We start from the raw sequence: 21178 nt of genomic DNA on the forward strand, positions 1-21178 counted from the left end.
GCGTTTTCAATTCATGTCACAATACATTGTACAAAAGAGCATAAAAAATTGGTGTATTGAACTTAAAAGGAATAGCACGAACAAATGCCAACAGAAGTGAAACCCAACATCAACAGTGACACCATAGAACATGAATGATTGAGGCCAAAACAATAATGCATTGTATCAAGAGCGACAATGGCTTTCAAAAGTGCAATAATAATCGGTACACCATCTGTATTGACATTATGACAAAGGCACCATCTTGTGTGGGTAAGGGGTATACCAAATCATTAGAAGCAGAGGCTAATAATATAGTTTTCTCAATGTTCTATATCAAAACAAAGAATGAGGGCAAAAAAAATGGCATTAATATCAGGAAGCGGTTCAATTTTCATCACAATTGTTCCACCAAAAGCTAACAGAAAAGCTAGTTGTTAGGGATCGAACATAGTGCCACCATTTTGGTGGGATATATAGCATCTCACCTTCCTCTAGAATGCAGTCCACAAAATCCAAGTCCACCACCTTTGGAAACTCTTTTTCATCTATGTTGTCTAGATCGACCTTCAAAGTAATATTTATGAACAGCGTAAGCTCGAAACACGGTGGTCGTTGTAAAGAGTAAAAACACAAAAACAGTGGAATGAATAACGCTCGACAGATCAATGAAGCAAATTTAAGAAACAATGATAAGATGATAGATAACTAATGAAGAAACCATAATTCTCATGGCTATGCTCCAGAATTTCAAACCATAATCATGTCAGTTTTTCATCACATAAGATTTATTAGAGTGGTTACCTGGCTGGAATTGCAAAGCATAGTTTCAGTGTATGGGTAAAGTTCCTCACACAACGAAGCATCATAAAGCCTAACGTACTTTTTGCCTAAAACCTGTACAAAAGGAAACAGTTAAGTATCAAAGTATTAAAGTAACAGCAATTTCTTTGTTGTAAAAGCTTGCAGACTATGCGTGCAAAGCATCACTATCCACACCCTCTTTCAGATAAACGTGATTATGTAAATATATGTACACATGCCAATAGAGAAAAAATATAGTACGGTCACAAAAAAGTGCATAGGGCAACCTGCATGAATGCAATGCAAGAGTTTGAGATTTTTTCAGCATACAATAACAGCTCAAGCCCACCCGCTAGCAGATATTGTCCTCTTTGGGCTTCCCCTCAAGGTTTTTAATACGCGTCCGCAAGGAAGAGGTTTCCACACCCTTATAAAGAATATTTCGTTCTCCCCTCCAATTGATGTGGAATCTCACAATCCACCCCCCTTCAGAGGCCTATCATCCTCGCTTGCACTCGTTCCCTTCTCCAATCGATGTGGCACCCCCCAATCAACCCTTCTTCGGGCCCAGTGTCCTTGCTGGCACACTGCCTCATATCCACCCCCTTCGTGGCTTAGCCTCCTCACTAGCACATTGCCTGGTGTCTGGCTCTGATACCATTTGTAACACCCCAAGCCCGCTGCTAGCAGATATTGTCCTCTTTGGATTTTCCCTTTCGGGCTTCCCCTCAAGGTTTTTAAAACGTGTTTGCTAGGGAGAGGTTTCCACACCCTTATAAAGAATATTTCGTTCTCTTTCCCAACCGATGTGAGATCTCACAGACATTGTTTCTATTAAAATCTTTTATCTCCAAGACCTCTACCAATTTCCAAAGCAGCAACACAATTCCTTTCAATAGAACTATCACATTCACTCGATCCCTGCCTCATTTTTTCTCGCAACAGAGGATGCTTTTACTTCCTGTCTCCAGACTCTATCCAGTTTGCCAACAGTTCACAAGTCAACAGGTTCATTTAAGAAAAATTTGCAGTTTTACTACTCAGTGAATCAATATCCTGAAAATCTGAATGCTAAATGACACGAACCCTTTTTATATTCAGCCTTAAGAAGTGACTTATTCAATTGTTGAAGCACGACTCCATCCTATAGTTCAAAATGTAGGGTTGGAAGTACCAAATGAAAAGATGCAAAGAAAAAAAAAGGAAAAATAAAAATGAGAATTAGCTCACAAAAGTTACAAGGCTTTCCAGTGTAATCATTTCAAGCAATCATCTGTTAATACAAACCTGAGCTAATATATTGTGATGAGGATCATGGTGTAAAGGTGTTACTGTCCCAGGTGGGCCAAACCAAGCATTAAGAGATCTTAACTCTCCGCCACCAACAAAACAGTAATCAGGAATACAAATGTCCTTCCGGAGCTCATCTATCTGTTTTTGAAGAAAGAAAGAAAGAAAAATATTTAATAATATTTGCAGTACTAAATGCCATAGGTTACCATTATGTTCTTCAAAGAATCTACCAGATCATAAGATGCACACAGATATGCATGCACATACAATGCTAAACTGATAAAGTTATGTATGGATACGTGCCTGGTCAAATAATGGATGTTGAGCGAGATACGTTATATCATCAGAACGGTTATTGGACTGAATCCTGACAAGAAATTCGGAAAACGTAATAAGCTCTTGTTTCCATTCTGGACGTAAATAGTTCTTCCCAACCTGAAAAGCATAAAAGCTTTACAAGCCTTCAGTTCAGGGGTGGAAAATCTATCAGTTCCAATATCAAGTCAGCAGGAGTTAAGCAACAATAGGAAGAAAAATTACAAAAAATTATATAAAGAAAAAAGAAAGGAAACAAACCTTTCAAAAGGGTTGTAAAGAATAATAGTCAAGAAATACTTTATACAATTTGGTACACACATTCTCAAGATCCAGGACTGTTCATCGTATTGATAATAAACAAATGAACAGATAAATAAATCACCTCAACTGGGATCGTACGGTCGCCAGCAACCTTTTGTAAGTAATCCATGTTCTTCCACTTTGTCCTAGCTGGCCAATGAGCCATACCATCACTAATAATAACTGGGAAACCTGGTTGGAAATATTCACGCAAGAATCCCTCTAGAGATAAAGCAGACATCTTTGCTACTATCTTATTAGTGAGAGCCTTTACTGGTAAATTCCAAGGAACCTATACGTCGAAGGCATCCCATGTTACTTGTTAGAACAGATTTTGGTATTGACACGGAAACATGGATAATATGATTATATCAACACCACATAGGAAAACAGAACATTAGCACAATCATAATAAGAAATGATGGAAGAGAGAAAAATTTTAAAAGGTAGGGGCATAAAATCAAAATAGTTAATAAATTAGAAATTTAATATTATTTGAATTTCAGGGCAGTTCTCCTGCAATTCCCTTTCTCAAATTCTCTCGGTTGTGGATGATGCTATTCTTTCGGGTCGAGTAAGGTGATATGGAAGACCCAATGTTGGAAGGAAGATAAGATTTTGTTCGGACATGATTCCTCCACGGCATTAATACTTGTGATAGAATTGCAGCAAGGAATCCTAGATATCTTTCGACAACAGTAGGATGTGAATCAAAATCATCTCTCTTTGGTGCACGTTCTCCATTAACTCGTGGCAGAAGCTTCTCAACTGTTTTGGGTTTCAAGTGATTCTCCCTAGATGTGTAAAGGAGTTCTTACTTCAAATGCTCTATAGCCATCTGTTCAACGCACAGGAATCTCGTCACATTGTCACTAAATACTAATAAGGCTACTACTCTAAGCTTTGGCTAAAATGGAATGGGAGACTCTTTGAAGGGCTTGATAGGGTAACTTGAGCTTTGGAACTAATTGTATAAAACTTATTCAGTCCAGGTACTGTTGTAAGTTCATCAGATAGAACACTATCATTTCTTCCTAAAGTTCTCAGACGATCTCCAAGTGACTTTCACCTTCTAGCATATACTTAGCCCAAAAGAAATAAGTTTCAGAATAACATCATTCTAAACAACAGTAATGAAATCCATCATTAAGCACTGCCAGTGAAAATGAATCAAATAGAACACGAGCATTCGTCTACGCCAACGCTTGCCTCATCACGAAATTTAACTTGAACAAGAACGCTTCTAGCAAGTAAACTAGTTAGTTGTTTAAATCCAGGGTAGCTCTGGGCTTCCTCGTGGTAATCCCACAATGACATTAGCAACCATTTACAGGAAAAAACTTCAAGTAACTGCAGAATTTTCATCATCAAAAGAAGAATAAAATCCACCACGATTTAGAAAATGAATCCATTTGATCTTCGTTTCTGAAATGTAAGACTAGAACACTAATGTTTCACAAATGAGTGAATGAAAAATGAAAAACAAAAATCCCATTAGAAGATTCAGAACAGTCAGTTTGACAGAAATGAACTAAGAAAGTATCAGCAACCAAGTTCTTCAAAACATTAGAATCACCAACAGCAAGAAGTTAAGAAACTCAAATCAAACAAAAATCAATTTAAAGAAAAAAAAAAACGAATCTCACCTCGTTATTCCGCTCCTCACAACCCAACGGAGGCTCCAATTGATCATCCTTCTCCGCAACATCCAAAACCCTAACAACCCTCGCCGCAGCAGATACTTTCGCAATGGCAGAATCCAAATCACTCCTCAAAAGCGGACCACCCATGATCACTCCCATATCCAAAACCCTAAGAGCCTCCTTAAAGTCGCCGCCAGCAAAATGGAACCTGGCCATGTAGAGGCAAGCCATGGAGTAGGCATCACGCCATATAGGGAGAACAGAGTGCCAAGGGCCAGAATGAAGCTGCTCCCAAGCCATCTCACTAGCTGCCTCGGCAGCATGTGAGTCTCCGGCAGCCGCGAGAGCCGCCATACTGATGTAGGCATAGCCACCGTGCTCACAGATTGAGTGTAGCAGCGACGGCAACTCAGCGTCGAGAAGAGGGGTTTCAAAATGGTATGAAGAAGGTCCGTCTTTAGCTCCCGACGAAGACATGGCTGCCGGAAAAAGGGCTACAGTTGCAGAATCCAAGGAAGAAGAAGAAGAAGAAGAAGAAGAGAATTGAATGAAATTGATTGAAGGGAGAAGCAGTTGATATTTAGCAGTTGAAATTGCAAAGATATTTTGGTTGGTGGGGTAACGCAATTGAAAAATGTCACTTTTTCAATATCATTTTTTCCTTTTTATTTATTTATTTATTTTAAATAAATACCCAAAATTAGGAATATTTTCTTTTTCTATTTTTGGGTTGAATTAAATTATTTGGATTCATATAATTTTTTTCAGATGTCTCACATGTGACAAAATAATAAAATGATTTATGTAATATTTAAAAATAAAAAAATCATATATTTATTTATTTTTTCAATATTTTAAGACAAAACTGTAATTTTTTTTAAAAAATAACGATATATAATGAGCAAATTAATATTATAAGCATAAGATAAATGCATTTTTCTTTTAAGTATTTTTTACCTTTTTTTATATAATCATTTGCTTTTATTGAAATTAAAATAATATTTATAATTTATTTAAAATAAAAAAATGTGGTAATTTAAATATAATTCAATTAGTTAAATATATTAGGAAAAGAAAAGAAAATGGTACGGCCGTAGCTTCTAGAAACGCAAAATATCAAGCGGACGAATAAAATATATTTATATTGCCACGTGGCACAAAATGACGCGCATGCAATGGTTGGGTGACTAAGAGAGCTCCACGTCAAGGTAAATCAATGTCTATGGGACCCATCATAGCTTCACCAAATAAAAAATAAATAAATAATCCCTTTCAAAACCTTCAATTATAACCTAAACTTTGATATTTGTATTACTTAGAATTCAAATAAATAAATAATCGTATCAAATTATATTATAAAGTTTCTATCTTTATTATATGTTAACGCATAATGACCTAAATAAATTTATTATTGTTTCAAAAATTTACTAAAATAACAAAAATAAATAAAGAAAAAATACAAAGAAGAAAAAAAAAAGGAAAATTAATGTCTAATAATTTTAAAATAAAATTTAATGTACATTTTTAAGTGACACGACGCATGCATCGTTAAAACAATAAGAACACGAAATAAATTCCACTATTTATTTATTTATTTATTTTAACCATCAACATCAACTCCCAAACCATATTCTCTCATATTTTTCTATTTATTATTATTATTATTTCAATAATGATGGGCTACATACTAAAAATATAAATAAATAAATAAAACAGTGATTGGTTACTACTTTCTATTTTATAATTTTTTATACATTAAAAAATTATGAGATGAAATGCTATTTTTGTTTGATTTTAAATTATTAACTTTTGAGATAATAATTTTACTAAAATATATATAACATATAATAATTGTTAATAAATAATAGTTATGTTTTAAAATTTTATAAATTAATATATATATATATATATATATATATATATATTAGAAGGGTTAATTTTTTTTATTTTTTTTTAGAAAAGAATGAACATTAAATTTTATGACAAAAAAATCTACATTTCAAAGAAGCTAAAAAAGACTGAAAAAATCATCAAATAATTTTACGTGGCCACGTGGCAATATAAAATGACATACGTACATGACGGGTAGTTGGGTGACTTAGAGAGCTCCACGTCAGAGATGACAAAAATATCATGCAAGTTATGAAGTAATATGAAGTTGCCACGTGGTAATTTAGCATGCACAAATCATGCCACGTGTGAAAATCATTGGGTGATTGAGAGAGCTCCACGTCAGTGAGGAGAAAAGGAAAATATTATTTGTAAGAAGTCAAAATCCGATGTGTATTTCACAAACTAAACTAATATTTTGTATCTTTGACTGAATAAAAATTAAAATAAAATGTTTCTATTTCTTATGAATTATAGAAAATGAAATTTATTAAGAAATTAGAAAAAGAAAAAACAATATTTGTCACGTTTCTATTTTCTTTAAAATTCAAAATTTAAGATTTGCCAGGTTGTCTATATTTTAGTGACAACTATAGTCACTATCAATTCGAGAATCTGATCAATCTAGACTATCTAACTCAAAATATAAAAGTTAGGTTGGGTTAGGCTATTTTCGATTTGATTTGGGTTGATTTTTTGGAAAATTGAAAAATTTGAGTTGGTCGTAGGCTGAAGTTTTTTTTTTTTTTTTGGGTCAACCCGACTAATTCGAAAATAGAGTTACTAACTAATCCTATCCTATTTTTAAGATTATTATGAAGATTAAAAATATTAAACATTTGTAACTTATGTTAATGATGCGTTGTGACTTGTGAAGTTTAATATTTGAATTTTATAAGATTTTAGTTATTAATATAAAATGATACATCAGTTGATTTTTTTAAAAAAATAATTAAAAAAATCCGACAACCTAATCTAACCCAACTAAAAAAATAGAGGGTTCGTTAAGGTTGAGCTCTATTTGAGTTGTTCAGGTCAACTTTCGAGTTTGATCCAAACAATTTCGCAATTAAAACAAGAAGAAACAAATAGAAAAGGAAATAAAATTTATTTACATTTTAATTTTGTTCTAAAATTTAAATAGATTTTATTTTTTAATAATTTCCAGAAAAAACAAATATCATTTTTTTTTAAAAAAAATCTTATTTCATACATATATTTTAAATTCACTAAAAATAAATGAATATATATATTTTTAAATTTTCAAAACAAAACTCCTCCAAATTAATCAATTCTATTCCATAAATTTGTTAAAAGTCAACACCCAAATGATATTTTGACTTTTAAAATATATTATTTTCTAGGTAAATATCTCGACAATACAAAAATTAAAAAAAAAACATTTGACTTAGATTATATTAATACAAATTGGATAGACAATATAATTAATAACTAACCACGTCCAATAATCTCAAGATCTCGACTAATATGAGTATAGCTTAACAGATATAATATAGGTAATGTTATCATCCATTGGATTTCAAAAAGATAGTCGATTCGCTCGATACTAATTGAATCGAAATTTATTAGGTCAATCGATTTTGATTCGACAACCTATTCAAGTTTCTCCCCTTTATACCCCTAATTTGGAAAGAGAATACCACGAGAAAACTTAAAGGTCGGATAAAGATTCGAACCTTCTACTCATAACCTATATAAACTCGATATGTTTAGTCACTTGCAAATATATATATATCCATATATCCATATTAGACATTCATGAAATTTGATTCCAGCATTTCTTCCCTACTTTTCGAAGAGCAGCACAAAAAAAAAAAAGCATTTATGTGACGAAACATATGATCTACAAGTAACACCTAAACGGGATCGAAACTAGCTAGCTTTGCAATATTGACGGTTTAGCAGTAAGGGAGATGATAGATGTTACCAGATGCAAATGATATGAAATCAGCTCTGGCCCTGACACTGACACCGACACCGACCCCGACCCCGACCCCGGCAGTTGCTTTGGTTCAACTGCACACACCTTTAACAGTCATATTCTCATCAAATATAACAACGAGTTTAAATAAATCACCTCGATTCTCTTTCTCAATCAAAATATCTAATACGAACTTTTGGGATGCACAACCGTAATTCGTCTGCCTGATCAAGAAAACGCGAATCCCTTGCATACTCTCTTGATGAAATAGAGACGGAAAAGTCGTTAGGTGAATAAAGAGACCATCGACTAAAACAGATAAAACTAGACGTTTTTCTAATCCGTTACGAAAGGAAATGCATTCGCGTGAAACTCGGACTAGACTAGAAGAGTTCAAGAGCTGGATGGGTAGTCTTGATTCATAAACAGGCAGCAGAAATTGGAGAAAGATTGACGAATGGATCATACAAAAAGGGGAACTTTAGAGAATTGAACAACCAGAGATGCTAATCAGTACAAGACAATGATGCTGTTTTTAACATCCTGATCTACCAGAACATGAGAATAATGCCATGAATTTTCCTGCAAATCGACCAACATACCGAAAAAAACGAACATTATGCATAGAAAGTAGTCATTTTACTTGCAAAATCATATGACCTACAGTCCTGATGGCATTAGATAAGACCAAACAGGAGCGTTTCTCAGCTGATCGGGTAAAAGAACCCCGTCGAGCGTAGACGTCGATGAGCTGCGTTCTTGCAGTCAATCCCTGGCATAGAAACTTTATTAGAATTGAAGCATCAGTTTTAATATATTTACTTCAGACAAAAGCAAACTACAACAGGAGGAATGGCACATTACAAGGAAGCATTTTGTAGAATCCAAGGCTCAGAATATACAGAATTAGCAAACCTAAGCTCCGAAGTATTGGATCAAATCGTCGTCAACCAAGAAGTCATCGAACGAGCTCGAAACGTCGATTCCAAGATGGAATGGACTGTTAAATGCTCCATAATCTAATGAGAGACTATTGATTGGTGATCCAAACTGTGAATCAACAGGCCTATCTTGTTTGTTGTCGAACGTTTCTTTTATATAGTTGAAATCTCCTCCAATCGTCTCGTCGTTTCTATTTTGTGTTGGCACATGTAATCCTTCCTCCGATCTTAATTGAGGCTCGTTAACAAATTGAGGATGCTGTACATCATAGTTGGAATTATATTCCACTGGTGGATTATAAATATCGTAAGCGCTTTCCTGTTGCACGTCGACATTCTGCATTACGGGATACAACAAAGGCCTTCCATCAACATACATGCTCTGAGTGGAAATTATGTTGATATTATCCGTGGCACTCGTGGAGAACATGTCGAACTGGGGAGCTGGTACGTCTGATCGGACATCCATATCTTTCTCCAGTGGCCTCAAAGCTGTGACAGTATCCTTTTCGGGTTGGTTTCCTGGAATTTCATGTCTACCTAATGGTACATCAGAATGATTTATATCTAGATGAGTATTTCTTGGCTCGACGTTTAATTCTTCCTCGTTCAGTGTTTCATCAGCAGGTTTTGTCATGCCACCACGATGTCTTTTTCTCCGATGCTGTTCACCTTGCTCCTTTACTTGAGCAGGTTGAGGAGCATTGTTGCGTAGATTACTGGATGGCTCAGCATCCACCAATCGATTTCTCCTGTCATCTTTACGAGAAATTGACCCACCATCATCTGCAAGATCAACATCATAGTCACTGTCACTACTAATGGCAGCTTGCTTTCCACCACGACCACCGACCGGTGTCTCTGTAATTTCAGATGCCCCATTATCGCTGCTCGGTTGTCGAATTAGAGATTCCTCTCGGCTTAAAACTCCCAACCATATTGCACTCTCCTTTGCTGTCATCTTGTCTTGTAAGCACTTCGACTGACGTACATGCCTCCTTATCTTTGCAATATCAGGTGACATATGTTTTATCACAGCCGTTAAAACCCCGACCTTCCACATCTTCTTCAAATCATGTGGCTTCTTATAAGGAGGACTAACGCCATGAGATAGCCCGAGTTTTTCCCACCAAGCTTCATTTCCAGAGGGCCACCAAGGTGGAGGGACCCCTTTTTCTAAAGGGTACTTCCGCTGAGGGGGATCACAATGTTGCATCAACGAAGACAAAAGAGACCCGAGTGTCGCATCCTGAAGATCTTGAAGAACGCTCTGGGAATTCCTATTTCCATTTCCATCTGTCTCTCCCTTGGCAAGACATTCTGCTTCATACTTGGCTATGGCAGCCGGCCCGTTCTTATCAAATTTAACCTTTTCTTTCCACCACGCTCGAATGTTATCAGAAGCACCGCTAACCGGTTTCCCCTTTTCTGGAATAATGCCATATACAAATCCCCGAGCTTTACATACTTCCATAAGTTTTAACATGTACTTGAGAATCCCATCTTGAGCTCTAGACATCTTCTTCCTCCGAGCCTGGTCAGACGTATGCTTTGGCTTCTGCTTCTCTGCAGCCTGTTGTGCCGCAATCTTCTGTCGTTCCTTAATCCTTTTAAGCTTGATCCTATCCTTCCACATACGCTTCTCCAAATCCTCGGGTTCAATTTCTTCATCACTAACATCTTTCTCTGCAATATTGTCACACCTTATATCATCAACTTCCATATCCGAACAATATCCCAACGTATCATCAACCATCATAAGATTCTCCATTTAAGATCAGATATCTGTTTTGCTGCTAGTAAGAGATCACAGAAAGAACGCAACAAACTCAGAATTTTATTGGCTATATCGATTCAATAAGCATTCTCCTACAAAATTTCAATCTGTAAACGCATCTCAATTAGCAGAATCAAATATCCATCAATCAGAAAGACCCTTTAATCACATCAATCGATATCTCCAGCAGCCGCAAAAGATCAAAACGAACAAAAAGATTAAACTATTACAGAGATGAAAAACAAAAATCGCGAAACAAGAACTTCCCAAATCTCAACAATCAGCAGATTAGAATTTCCATCAAATTACAGCCAAATCAACACGACCCAGATAAAAAAAATCCAACAGTTTCTCAACTTACTCAGGAAAGAAACAGGAAAACAAACCAAATTGAATCACAGGGCAGGTGGGAAAGTTCAAAATCTTACCAAATATCGAGTCCAATAGCGAAACCTAAGGATGAACAGACATAGAAATCGAAACCCCAGAAAGCGAAAATGGATTAACGAGAACAATAGGGTCTCATAAGCCCTTGAATGCTCGAAAGAAGGCGACAACGAGCAGATGGGCGCAAAAGAAAGGGAATAAAACGTGAAAAGAGGGATTAAAGACGAAAAGGCTACAGAATTACTGGAAATCGGATGCAAATTGAGGGAGAGAAAGGGAGTGGGGAAGAACAAAACGAAAAGGGGTTTTAGAACAAAAAGAAGTAAATAGATCAAATGAACAAAAAAAGGAGGAGCGAGAGAGACATTCTACGCAGCCAGATACGGATGAATGGTCAAGGAGCTGCGATTAAGTTGCCAACTTTTTTCTTTTCATTTTCTTTTAACTCTCGAAGAACCCAAATTCTCAAACTTTTTCATCAAATCAACAATCACATTGGGAAGAACCAAAAAAAAAAAAAATAATAATAACAGTTTTTTCGCTAAATTTTTGTAATAAATTGTGGGAATTTTTTCTAAATAATTCTTCCAATGGAAACTATTAATACTTGAAAATTAAGACAAATTTTGTACAATTAAAATTACAAGATAATTTTTTTGGGTAAGATTTTAGGAGAAAAGTAGTTTTATTTATAAAACTTAAAATTGATTTTTATGGTAAAAATAAATTTAAAAAAAGAAAAAAAGAAAAAAAGTAGAACACGTCACACTCAGACTGGTAAATTATTTAGTGCCATGAATGAATTCCAGGTGTTCTGCATTACACAATTTAATCATTTTATAGTAATAATAACATTTAATGAAAATAAGAAAATAATTTTCACATTAAGTGGGTGTTTGTGTTTTTTAAGAATATGTAAACACTAATTTGTGAATTTAAAATGTGATTTGATGAGGTTAAATTAGTAATTGACTTTAAAATCTCTTTTTGATGGGGTGTTTTTAAAATATAAAAAATGGTTTTGGACCCACTTTCCATTTTAAAATATAAAAAAATATTCAATTTGTATTTAGCCCTAATAACCCAACATTACTATATTATCTACTTTACTTAAACTATTTTTAAGAAGCCAAAAGCACTAATCATGTCTTCTAATAAAAAACTGGAGGGAGGAGTAGATGGTCAAACACAGCTTTTACGAGGGAATAGATGGTCAAATTTGTTGTAACGCCTCATGCTCAGTATTTGAGTCGGGATTTGGAATACGTATTTAGCACCTAATAGCCCAACATTTCTGTACGACATGACCACATTATCTATTTAACTTAAACTATTTTTAAGAGACGAAAAACACTAATCATGATCGTCTAATAAAAAGCTTGTAAAACCAACCCAATAAGAGGTCTCAATTTTTTGAAATGAACTTTACGAAACAACTCTTCAAACTTATTATGTGATAAAACTCAATAACGAAGGTACAATATATCACCTTTATCACAAGTGCATAAAAGAAGTAGAAAAGTGAATGGAGTAAGACTTCCTTTCAACCACAGGGTGAGGCGCTAGTGAATACCTTTCAATTCGTACTATAATGATAGTCGAAGTGCATGCAAAGAAAAAGTTGATCAAGTTCTTTAGTAAAAAAAAATAATAATAAGGAGATAAAAAAAAGTTTGTTGTCATTCCAACCGTATTTAATCAAGAGCGAATTTTACATACAAGTCAAAAACTTGTAGTAAGCACAAAGAGAACCAATAAATAAAACATGTTAGCTAGAACACCTTAATAATGATAGATTAGTCTTATTAGATGAGCCTAGGAGCCAAGGTAATGATCGAGCCTAAGAGCCAAGGTAATGATTGGATCGAGGATTCGATCCGAGTCCAAAAACTTATAAATAACCTGTTACATGTAAAACTTAAGATATACTAGAAAGATTTTGAATTTGTCAGCTATACTCATCTAGTTTTGTCTTATTTTGAAACTTAATGACGGTGGTTTAAATATAAAACATTTTTTGTAAAATTGATCAGTCTCAGTAATAAGGACAGTGAAACGGGCTTCCCGAGGAGCGGGCGTTACATTCAAGTTCCCTAAGCAACTTGTACAGCCATGAAAAAAAAATGATATTTGTAGCAAGAGAAGAGAAGGCAACAAGATGAAGCGATGATGAATATTAAGAAAGCTTAACATGTAACTCAAAGAGGTAGCAGAAATCTTCTAACTATGCTAGATCCATCAAATGCTAAGCTAATTCACATGAACATAAATATGAAAAAAATGACTTTCTATTTAGGTATTGGCAATGAAGTTGAGAGTTTATGTACCTGAACGATGAAGGCAGAGAGTTTGAAGGTGTGGCTACGCAGATTAGCAGATAAACAACAAACGCTACCAGTAATCGTTACACGAACAAGCTCCATCTTTAAAGTGATGATATCTAATTCGGTCCCTTACAACAATCTCCCTATCGTATACCTTGGAAATGAACTTTATAGCTTGATGACAGTCTCCACATACTCTCAAGTTCTTCACAATGCGAATTGGAGTTCTAGGTGCGGTGTTCATCAACCCAAAGGCAATAGCCAGCTTCTCACTGTGCTTCAACAGAGCTGTTTCTCTGTCCTCATCATCATCGATATCCAGCAAAACTTCTCCGGATTCAGGGATGTAACCAGCCATCTTCAACTTGGTGGTCATCTCATCCAATAACATATACAGCTCTTTAGTTTGAGGATGGGACCGATCGCCTACGAGAAATTGATGGAACGTCCCGTTCAACTCGATGGAGCTGCAACCAGGAGTCTTCTTTTTCCCACTTACTGCAATTTTCTCCCTTAATGTCCTGGCTTCATTCCAATTCCCAGTCAAGGAATACATATTTGCTAATAAAACATGGCAACCCAGATGGTCAGAATCCAGCTCTGTAACAATTTTCCCAATTCTCTCTCCCATTTCAATATCCTTATGGGTTTTGCAAGCACTAAGTAATGCGCCCCAGATAGCTACATCTGCTGTCATAGGCATACTTGATATGATCTCTTCGGCTTCCTTCAAGCGTCCCGAACGTCCCAGTAGATCCACCATGCATCCATAATGCTCTAACTCAGGCTCGACTCCATAGAGACCGGCCATTGATTCAAAATAGCGTCTTCCTTCTTCAACTCTATTGCCATGACTGCAAGCATTTAACAAAGCAACAAATGTAACTTTGTTGGGAGAAACTTTTTCAACCTTCATTTGTTCAAAAACCTCAATTGCTTCCTTAGATTTCCCATGCATTGCAAACCCACCAATCATGGCATTCCAAGGCCAAACCTTCCGAATCGACATCCGTTCACTGTTGAAAAGCTTCAAGGCAAACTCTAACTCACCACATTTTACATACATGTCAATGAGTCCGGCTAGCAACCGATCATTCAACTGTATCTCATTCTTTCGAATATAAACATGCATCCATCTTCCTTGGTCCAACGCCACAAGATTAGCACAAGCTGCAAGGGCACTGGCCAACGTGTACTCATTTAGGCCCACCCCTTTTTGCAGCATCTTGTGGAAGATATCCAAAGCCCCCATGAAATGACCAACCTATGGATGAAGATCATATTTCAGCCTTTATGAAGCATAAATATCCCTGCTAGAACTAAACCCAACTCATATTACACTGAGTAATTGCTTACCATTTGATTTCCCCGCAGAGGCATGTTTGAGGAAACCAGACAGAAACATGCTTCTGTCCGCAAAGACAGTAAAAATGGCTTCTCATTATGGCATAGCGTATACCGTAGGTAGCATAGTATTACTGTGCCAAGAAGTAATTAAAATCATAGAACGTTAATGGTTTGTTAAAATCCCAAACATTGTGACCCTTAAGTTCCTATACTGTGGTTGTATTTTATCTAGTTTCACGACTAATTTACAGCCACAAACTCAACATGAACATATCTTAATTGGTCATGACAGAAATCCAAAATGAAAAGACAGAACTTATAACTTATCCTTTTAATTAAAAAGATTAAAAAAAACTGAATGCAGTTGTGTTTTTATCAAATTACCTGGACACATCCAGCAATCATTGTTGTCCACGACACAACATCTCTTTCAGGCATTTCATCAAACAGTTCCCGAGCATCATCCATTTTCCCCAATTTCGCATACCCACTAAGCATGATATTCCACGAGTACATATCTCTAATTGTGCTCCAATCAAACACCTTTCTAGCATCCCCAACAAACCCCAAATTCACATACATCCCAATCAACGCATTCATCACAAACAAATTATTCTCCAAACCAAGTTTAACAGCATGAACACGAACTTGCTCCCCTTCCAAAACCCCAACAGCATTGCCACACCCCTTGAAGGCAAATGCAAAAGAATACTGATTGGGCACTAAACTTCCATCGCGGATCAGAGAACGAAACCTTGTGAAGGAATCTGCAGAGGAAGTGGCTGAAATCGCGTGGGCTTTGATGATGGTGTTGTAGAGGAAGAGATCTGGTTGGGGAAAATGATCGAACACCATTTGGGCATAAGAAATAGAACCAAATCTGGAGAAGGAAAGAAGTTTTAGAAGTTTGTTAGTGGCAATTGGGTGTAGAACAAGACCAGTAGTGATCAGTTGAGCATGGGTTTGTTTGATTTGGTGGATTGATTTGCAGAAATCGAGCAAAAAGAAGAGCTTAGAGGTGAAATCGTATCGTATCATTTTTCTAAAGGCAGGGACTTACTGAAGAAGCTTGAAGAACAGTCCCCTAAGAGCAGCAATGGCGGCCCTGCATTTCGCCATGTTGAGTTCAATATTGTTTTGACGTTCTAAATAAATGTGATTTTAATTATTGGCAATATTAATATATATATATATATATATATTATTATTATTATTATTATTTTACTTTTATTTTACAATTTATATACTTAATAAATATATTTAGTCGATAATATTCTTAAGAATATCTATAGAGTATTTTTAAATGTGAGTTATATTATTATTATTAAAAAAAAATTCTTTAATATTTTTTAAAATTAGATAAAAATAAAATAAAATAGTCAAGTAACTCGAAATTTTTAAATAATTATATATATAAATATATATTTAGTGCTCGACATATCTTCCGAGTTTTTCAGAGCTCCATTTTATCAACATCAATATTTTCATCATCGAGCATATTCAAGAATGAGATTATTGGAAAGCTTTTTCAGTCGTTAATGGCTCATCTTCTTCACTAAAAGAGTAGCAGTCATAGTCAGCAGCTCTAGCGTTTGAGGAAAGTCTCGAACCAGTGAGCTGACTTTTTAGGGTATCTTTTCATCCCATCTTTATAGTCAACAAAGTTGATGCCAAATCTGACCGTATAGCCATCCGACCATTCGAAGTTATCCAACAACGACCAAGCAAAATACCCTTCGACTCTCAAGCCATCCCTTCACAAATTTGCACCATTTTTGTGAGCGATAGTACATAAACGGGAAAAATGAGAGAGATTTGAGCTGAGAAAGGCTTACTCGATGGCTTTATGTAGGAAATAGAGATGAGATCGATGGTAATCGATTCTAAAGTTGTCTATAAGTGCTTCCTTTAGGGAGAGAGTGATATTGTTAAACTCGTCGACTCCTACAAAAGAAAAGCATTTTGAATGTAGTTCTTATCTTAAGCAAAAGTTATGTGAAAAGCCGATCGTTAACGTACCGTTTTCTGTAATGTAGATGACGGGATTGTTATACTTTGCTTTTATATATAGAAGCAGGTCATGAATGCCTCTAGGGTAAACCGCGAGCCAAGGGGAAGCGGCGATTGGGCCGATGGGAACTCCGTTGCGCTTGGTTGAGAGACTGGTACGAGCATCGGAGAAGTAGGTTGCACGATTAGCATTGGGGGGTGGAGTGTATTGGGCGTAATTGGTAGTGTAGTAGTTAAATCCAAGAAAATCGAACGACCCTTTCACTAACTCGAATTGTTCTTTTGTGAAGTTTGGGAGTCTCTTCCCCACGAGGGATTTCATGCTCTTTGGATAATCTCCAAACGTCAATGGATTCATGAACCTGTTTTTCAAGAACAATAATTATAAAAAATTATTTTGTTTTTTATATTTTTAAAAAATTTAAGTGTATTATTAAATTTAAAAAAATATTTTAAAACAAATTACAAAGATTATAAATATTTTTATTAATTTAATTATTTAAAATAATAATAATAATAATAATAATAATAATCTTACCAGCCAAGCATGAAATCAAGAGCTCTATAAGCAGCTTTGCGCTGTTTTCTTGCATTTGAAACTGGAACAAACCAGTGGGACACTAGCGTTATTCCTATCAAACCCTTCTGAGATTTCTGCAAATAATTTTAATTATAAATAATCCCATTAATATAATATATATATACATATATATATATATAGATGTAACAAAATATAAGACCTGATATTTTTCCCGATAAAGCTCGACGGCGGTAGCATGAGCAAGAATTTGATAGTGAGCGACCCGATACGGCTCAGTAGCAGCATCGCCGCCACTGCAACTCAAGTTCTGCCACCACGAGCATCGATTTGGGGCAAGTATGCCCAACGCATATCCACCCATGCTATAAGACCACGGCTCGTTTAAGCTAATCCAATGCTTCACTCGATCTCCGAACGCTTTGAAGCAAACTTCCGCATACTCTTTAAAATCATCCCTTTTACGTTCAAATCATTCAATATAATTATTTAAATAACATTATATTCTTTAAATAAATTAATTAAAAAAATTGTTACTTACACAATACGAGGGCTCAAGAAACCACCGTATTCGTCTTCTAAAGCTTGGGGAAGATCCCAATGGAAGAGTGTAACAAATGGCTCGATTCCTGTATTTCGTATTTATATCGGGTTAAAATTACTTTTATTATCTCGAAAGCTACTAAAAATTGAATGACCCGAGAACCTTTAGCTAGTAGCTCGTTTATAAGATTGTTGTAGTACTGAATTCCTTTACGGTTTACTCCTCCGCTAAGCTTTCCTTCTGTCGGAATAGAATCAAGTATGGATTGAAATTCATACGCGAAGAACGTTCATCGAGTAATATTTATTTTTAAAATAACCCAAATTATTAAAATAAAAAAAAAGACTTACTTGGGAGGATTCTAGACCAAGAAATTGAAAATCTATAAGCATCTAAATTCATCTTCTTCATAATCCCAACATCTTCCTGTTAAACCATAAGATAATTAATTAATTAATTAATTAATTAATTAGCTAATTAATAATATATATATATTTTTTAATGGTCACGTGCACTTTACCTTATAGCGATGGTATGCATCATTGGCTATATCTCCACTACTCCCATCTTTAATTTTGCCTGCCATTAATCCCAATATGTATTAATATATTATTTATGAAAAATGATTAGCAACCTATCAAAATAATAATAATAATAATAATAATAAAATAATAAATAATTTTTTGATTTAATGTTTTTTTTAATAGAATGAGGGACGGTAGACTCGTCAAATAGGCTCAGTGTTCCTTAAATGCACTAGCACGGATCAATTCGAGTCTAGTAAATTAAGGTAGTTTGATTGTTGTGATCGATGACTGAGCACTATATGGAATGACTAATTGTTCCCACCACGTGCATTCCTAGAGATTATTCAAATCAAGAACGCACTAATTCGACTACTATAGGTATTGGACTGTGGATGGGGTTAATGTTATAGGTTGACCCAAGACGGGTCAAATAAGCTAGGGTCTACAAAGACCCATCAAATTTATTGGCTTGAATCAATCTGAACATAGTGATTATCGATTGTATGAACTTGGATTAAGGATCTGTTCAGCTATTTCATCGAGAAAATATGACACATATTTAGAAGGAAAAATGTAATGATAGAGGATTCACGTTATATCAATTCAATGGTCCCACGTGTTTTTTTGTATTGACTTAAATGGGTCCACTTGGACAATTCATAATGATTATTAATTTCAAACGTTTTTTTATATATAAAATAATGTTTCAAATTTGAATTTGTTGATTATATTATAAATAGATTAAGTAGAATATTAGAAAATAAGATTTCTTTGACTTTGACTTTGACTGATATCATGTCGAGATCTGTACAAAAACTATATAGTTTATGAATACTTTTTAACTTTTATATTTGTTACGAATATATACTAAAAAATCAATTTTTTTAATTTTGTAATTATTTAATATAAAATTTTTTATTTACGAAAATTCAAATTTTCATATGTTCATTTTTTTCTAAACAAAAAGAAGACATGAATAAAATCGATGAAACGAAAGTGACTCTAAAGAGACAACGAATGATGGGTTTTGCTTTATAAGGAGACGTTATCAAGTCTATAACACTTCATACCCTCTAAGCGAAAATAAAGAATATTTAAAGTTAGAACGGGATAAGATTATGATGATCACATTGAATAATTAATCGAGAAAAAAACAAGACCTGGGTATTTGTGTGTGAATGTATCCCAAATACTCGGCCCTCGACCATCTGTATTAGCAGCACCTTCATACTAAGAATCAAACAACAAATTAAACAAACAAACAACTCGAACACTTGACAATGCCAGCAAATCGTTATCTCAAACTCACTTGGTAAGCTGACGAAGCTGTCCCAAACACAAACCGTTGTGGGAAACAACTTCTGTTCAAGCTGAACTCAACGCCATGGCTAGGGTTTCCACTAGCACGAACAAGAACAAGAACACGAAGAACGATAAGAACGAGAAGAACGAGAAGAACGAGTTTTCCCATGGCTAGGGTTTTCTTTCACACATAAAACCCACCACAAAAAATGACAGCTTTATAATGGGGAAGAAGAACCAATGATCAAAGTTGAAGGATTCCACTTTTGACAGCCTTGTCTTTGTTCTTTGTTTTCGACAACGACAAAAACCAGACAAACCCACTGATGATGTCTAAATTTAGCGGGAAACCCTTTTTTAAAATTTATTTTATTTATTTTTTTTGACCTAAATGGATAAATATCTCATCTCCCATTGTGTATAAAGATGGGTTTTGTGTGGTTGTTAAGAAAATGTAATTACTTAAAATACCCGGTTAAACGGATGTTTAGATTTGAAGTGTTTTTAACACGGGACTCGAGTTAAGTCTGTACATGTAAAAGTTGAAAGCTTGTCAAATTTGATATCAATTGAACACACGAACGCTTCACAAGATCATAAAGTCTGTAGATTTGAAAGATGAAAGCTTATCAAATTTGAAGTTAATTGGACAACTAGACGAACGCTCTGTAAGACCATATGATCATTCACTAAAATGACGTAAAAGTCTCTTACACGGTGTCAGTTTTCCACCACCTAAAATATATTTTGATCTAAAAAATATGGTTGTCGGTGGTGGACACATCGACGTTGCTAAACTTCTCGAATTCAAATTATTTCCTAATTTTGTGTTTAGAAAGGAAAATAAGAAACCCTTTTCTAGCTTGTGTAAATTTTTAGTATTTGAATATTTAATTATTATAAAGTCTGAAATTCTTCTGGTTGTTTCTATTTTGGAATTTGCTTTTAAGTCCTCAATTTCATTTAATTTATATTATTGACCTTTGACCAAGTCCAAACAATAATTCAACTCCATTTGGTAGCTTCTAATAAATAAAAACATTATTTATATATATATATATACATACGATAGAGTTTATATAACACATACCGAAGCAATTTGAATTTTAGACACTCTTAGAACATCAATTATAATAAATAACTAGCATGTTCATAAGTATTAAAATTCAGAGTGTTTGAGTGCTAACCATTTGTAGTTCAAATTTCTTTTTCCTCACGAACCGATTTCGAACCACCACTAGTGTCTTCTCCACTATTCTCCGGCCTTAAACCCTAAACCCTGAACCCTAAACCAAACTTGATCACTCTAAAT

At 34.8% G+C, this 21178-nt stretch overlaps 4 protein-coding genes across 8 annotated transcripts; all 4 read right to left on the reverse strand.

Moving 5' to 3' along the window:
• Positions 1-141: 141 nt before the first annotated feature.
• LOC111467010 (lysine-specific demethylase JMJ30-like) lies at positions 142-4869 on the reverse strand. Its single transcript, XM_023111767.1, has 6 exons — positions 4341-4869; positions 2777-2986; positions 2380-2511; positions 2071-2214; positions 784-876; positions 142-546 (listed from the first exon to the last, which is right to left on the reverse strand). Exons 1-6 carry the CDS (start codon positions 4812-4814, stop codon positions 367-369), a joined length of 1233 nt encoding a protein of 410 aa, XP_022967535.1. The 5' UTR covers positions 4815-4869; the 3' UTR covers positions 142-366.
• A 3276-nt stretch (positions 4870-8145) lies between these two features.
• On the reverse strand, positions 8146-11747 carry LOC111466624 (ETHYLENE INSENSITIVE 3-like 3 protein). Of its 5 annotated transcripts, XM_023111369.1 has the most exons (4): positions 11316-11746; positions 9034-10906; positions 8813-8941; positions 8146-8264 (listed from the first exon to the last, which is right to left on the reverse strand). In XM_023111369.1, exon 2 carries the CDS (start codon positions 10879-10881, stop codon positions 9085-9087), a length of 1797 nt encoding a protein of 598 aa, XP_022967137.1. In that variant the 5' UTR covers positions 10882-10906; positions 11316-11746; the 3' UTR covers positions 8146-8264; positions 8813-8941; positions 9034-9084. The 5 variants fall into 5 exon arrangements, with proteins under 5 accessions (XP_022967137.1, XP_022967156.1, XP_022967146.1 ...); XM_023111388.1 differs by lacking the exon at positions 8146-8264 and having other exon boundaries at positions 8630-8941; positions 9085-10906; positions 11316-11747; XM_023111378.1 differs by lacking the exon at positions 8146-8264 and having other exon boundaries at positions 8630-8953; positions 11316-11747.
• A 1672-nt stretch (positions 11748-13419) lies between these two features.
• On the reverse strand, positions 13420-16086 carry LOC111466592 (pentatricopeptide repeat-containing protein At5g66520-like). The gene is made up of 2 exons (XM_023111320.1): positions 15330-16086; positions 13420-14862 (listed from the first exon to the last, which is right to left on the reverse strand). The coding sequence occupies exons 1-2, from the start codon at positions 15981-15983 to the stop codon at positions 13666-13668; spliced, it is 1851 nt and encodes a 616-aa protein (XP_022967088.1). The 5' UTR covers positions 15984-16086; the 3' UTR covers positions 13420-13665.
• Positions 16087-16444: 358 nt separating this feature from the next.
• Positions 16445-21060, reverse strand: LOC111466814 (beta-glucosidase 13-like). The gene is made up of 12 exons (XM_023111448.1): positions 21054-21060; positions 19874-20037; positions 19725-19794; positions 18558-18616; positions 18388-18463; positions 18200-18277; positions 18035-18122; positions 17696-17951; positions 17494-17609; positions 16965-17317; positions 16781-16889; positions 16445-16699 (listed from the first exon to the last, which is right to left on the reverse strand). The coding sequence occupies exons 2-12, from the start codon at positions 20033-20035 to the stop codon at positions 16531-16533; spliced, it is 1536 nt and encodes a 511-aa protein (XP_022967216.1). The 5' UTR covers positions 20036-20037; positions 21054-21060; the 3' UTR covers positions 16445-16530.
• Between the last annotated feature and the right edge of the window lie 118 nt (positions 21061-21178).

This window comes from Cucurbita maxima, unplaced genomic scaffold, assembly GCF_002738345.1.
Source record: "Cucurbita maxima cultivar Rimu unplaced genomic scaffold, Cmax_1.0 Cma_Scf00002, whole genome shotgun sequence".
Classification (NCBI taxonomy): Eukaryota; Viridiplantae; Streptophyta; class Magnoliopsida; order Cucurbitales; family Cucurbitaceae; genus Cucurbita; species Cucurbita maxima.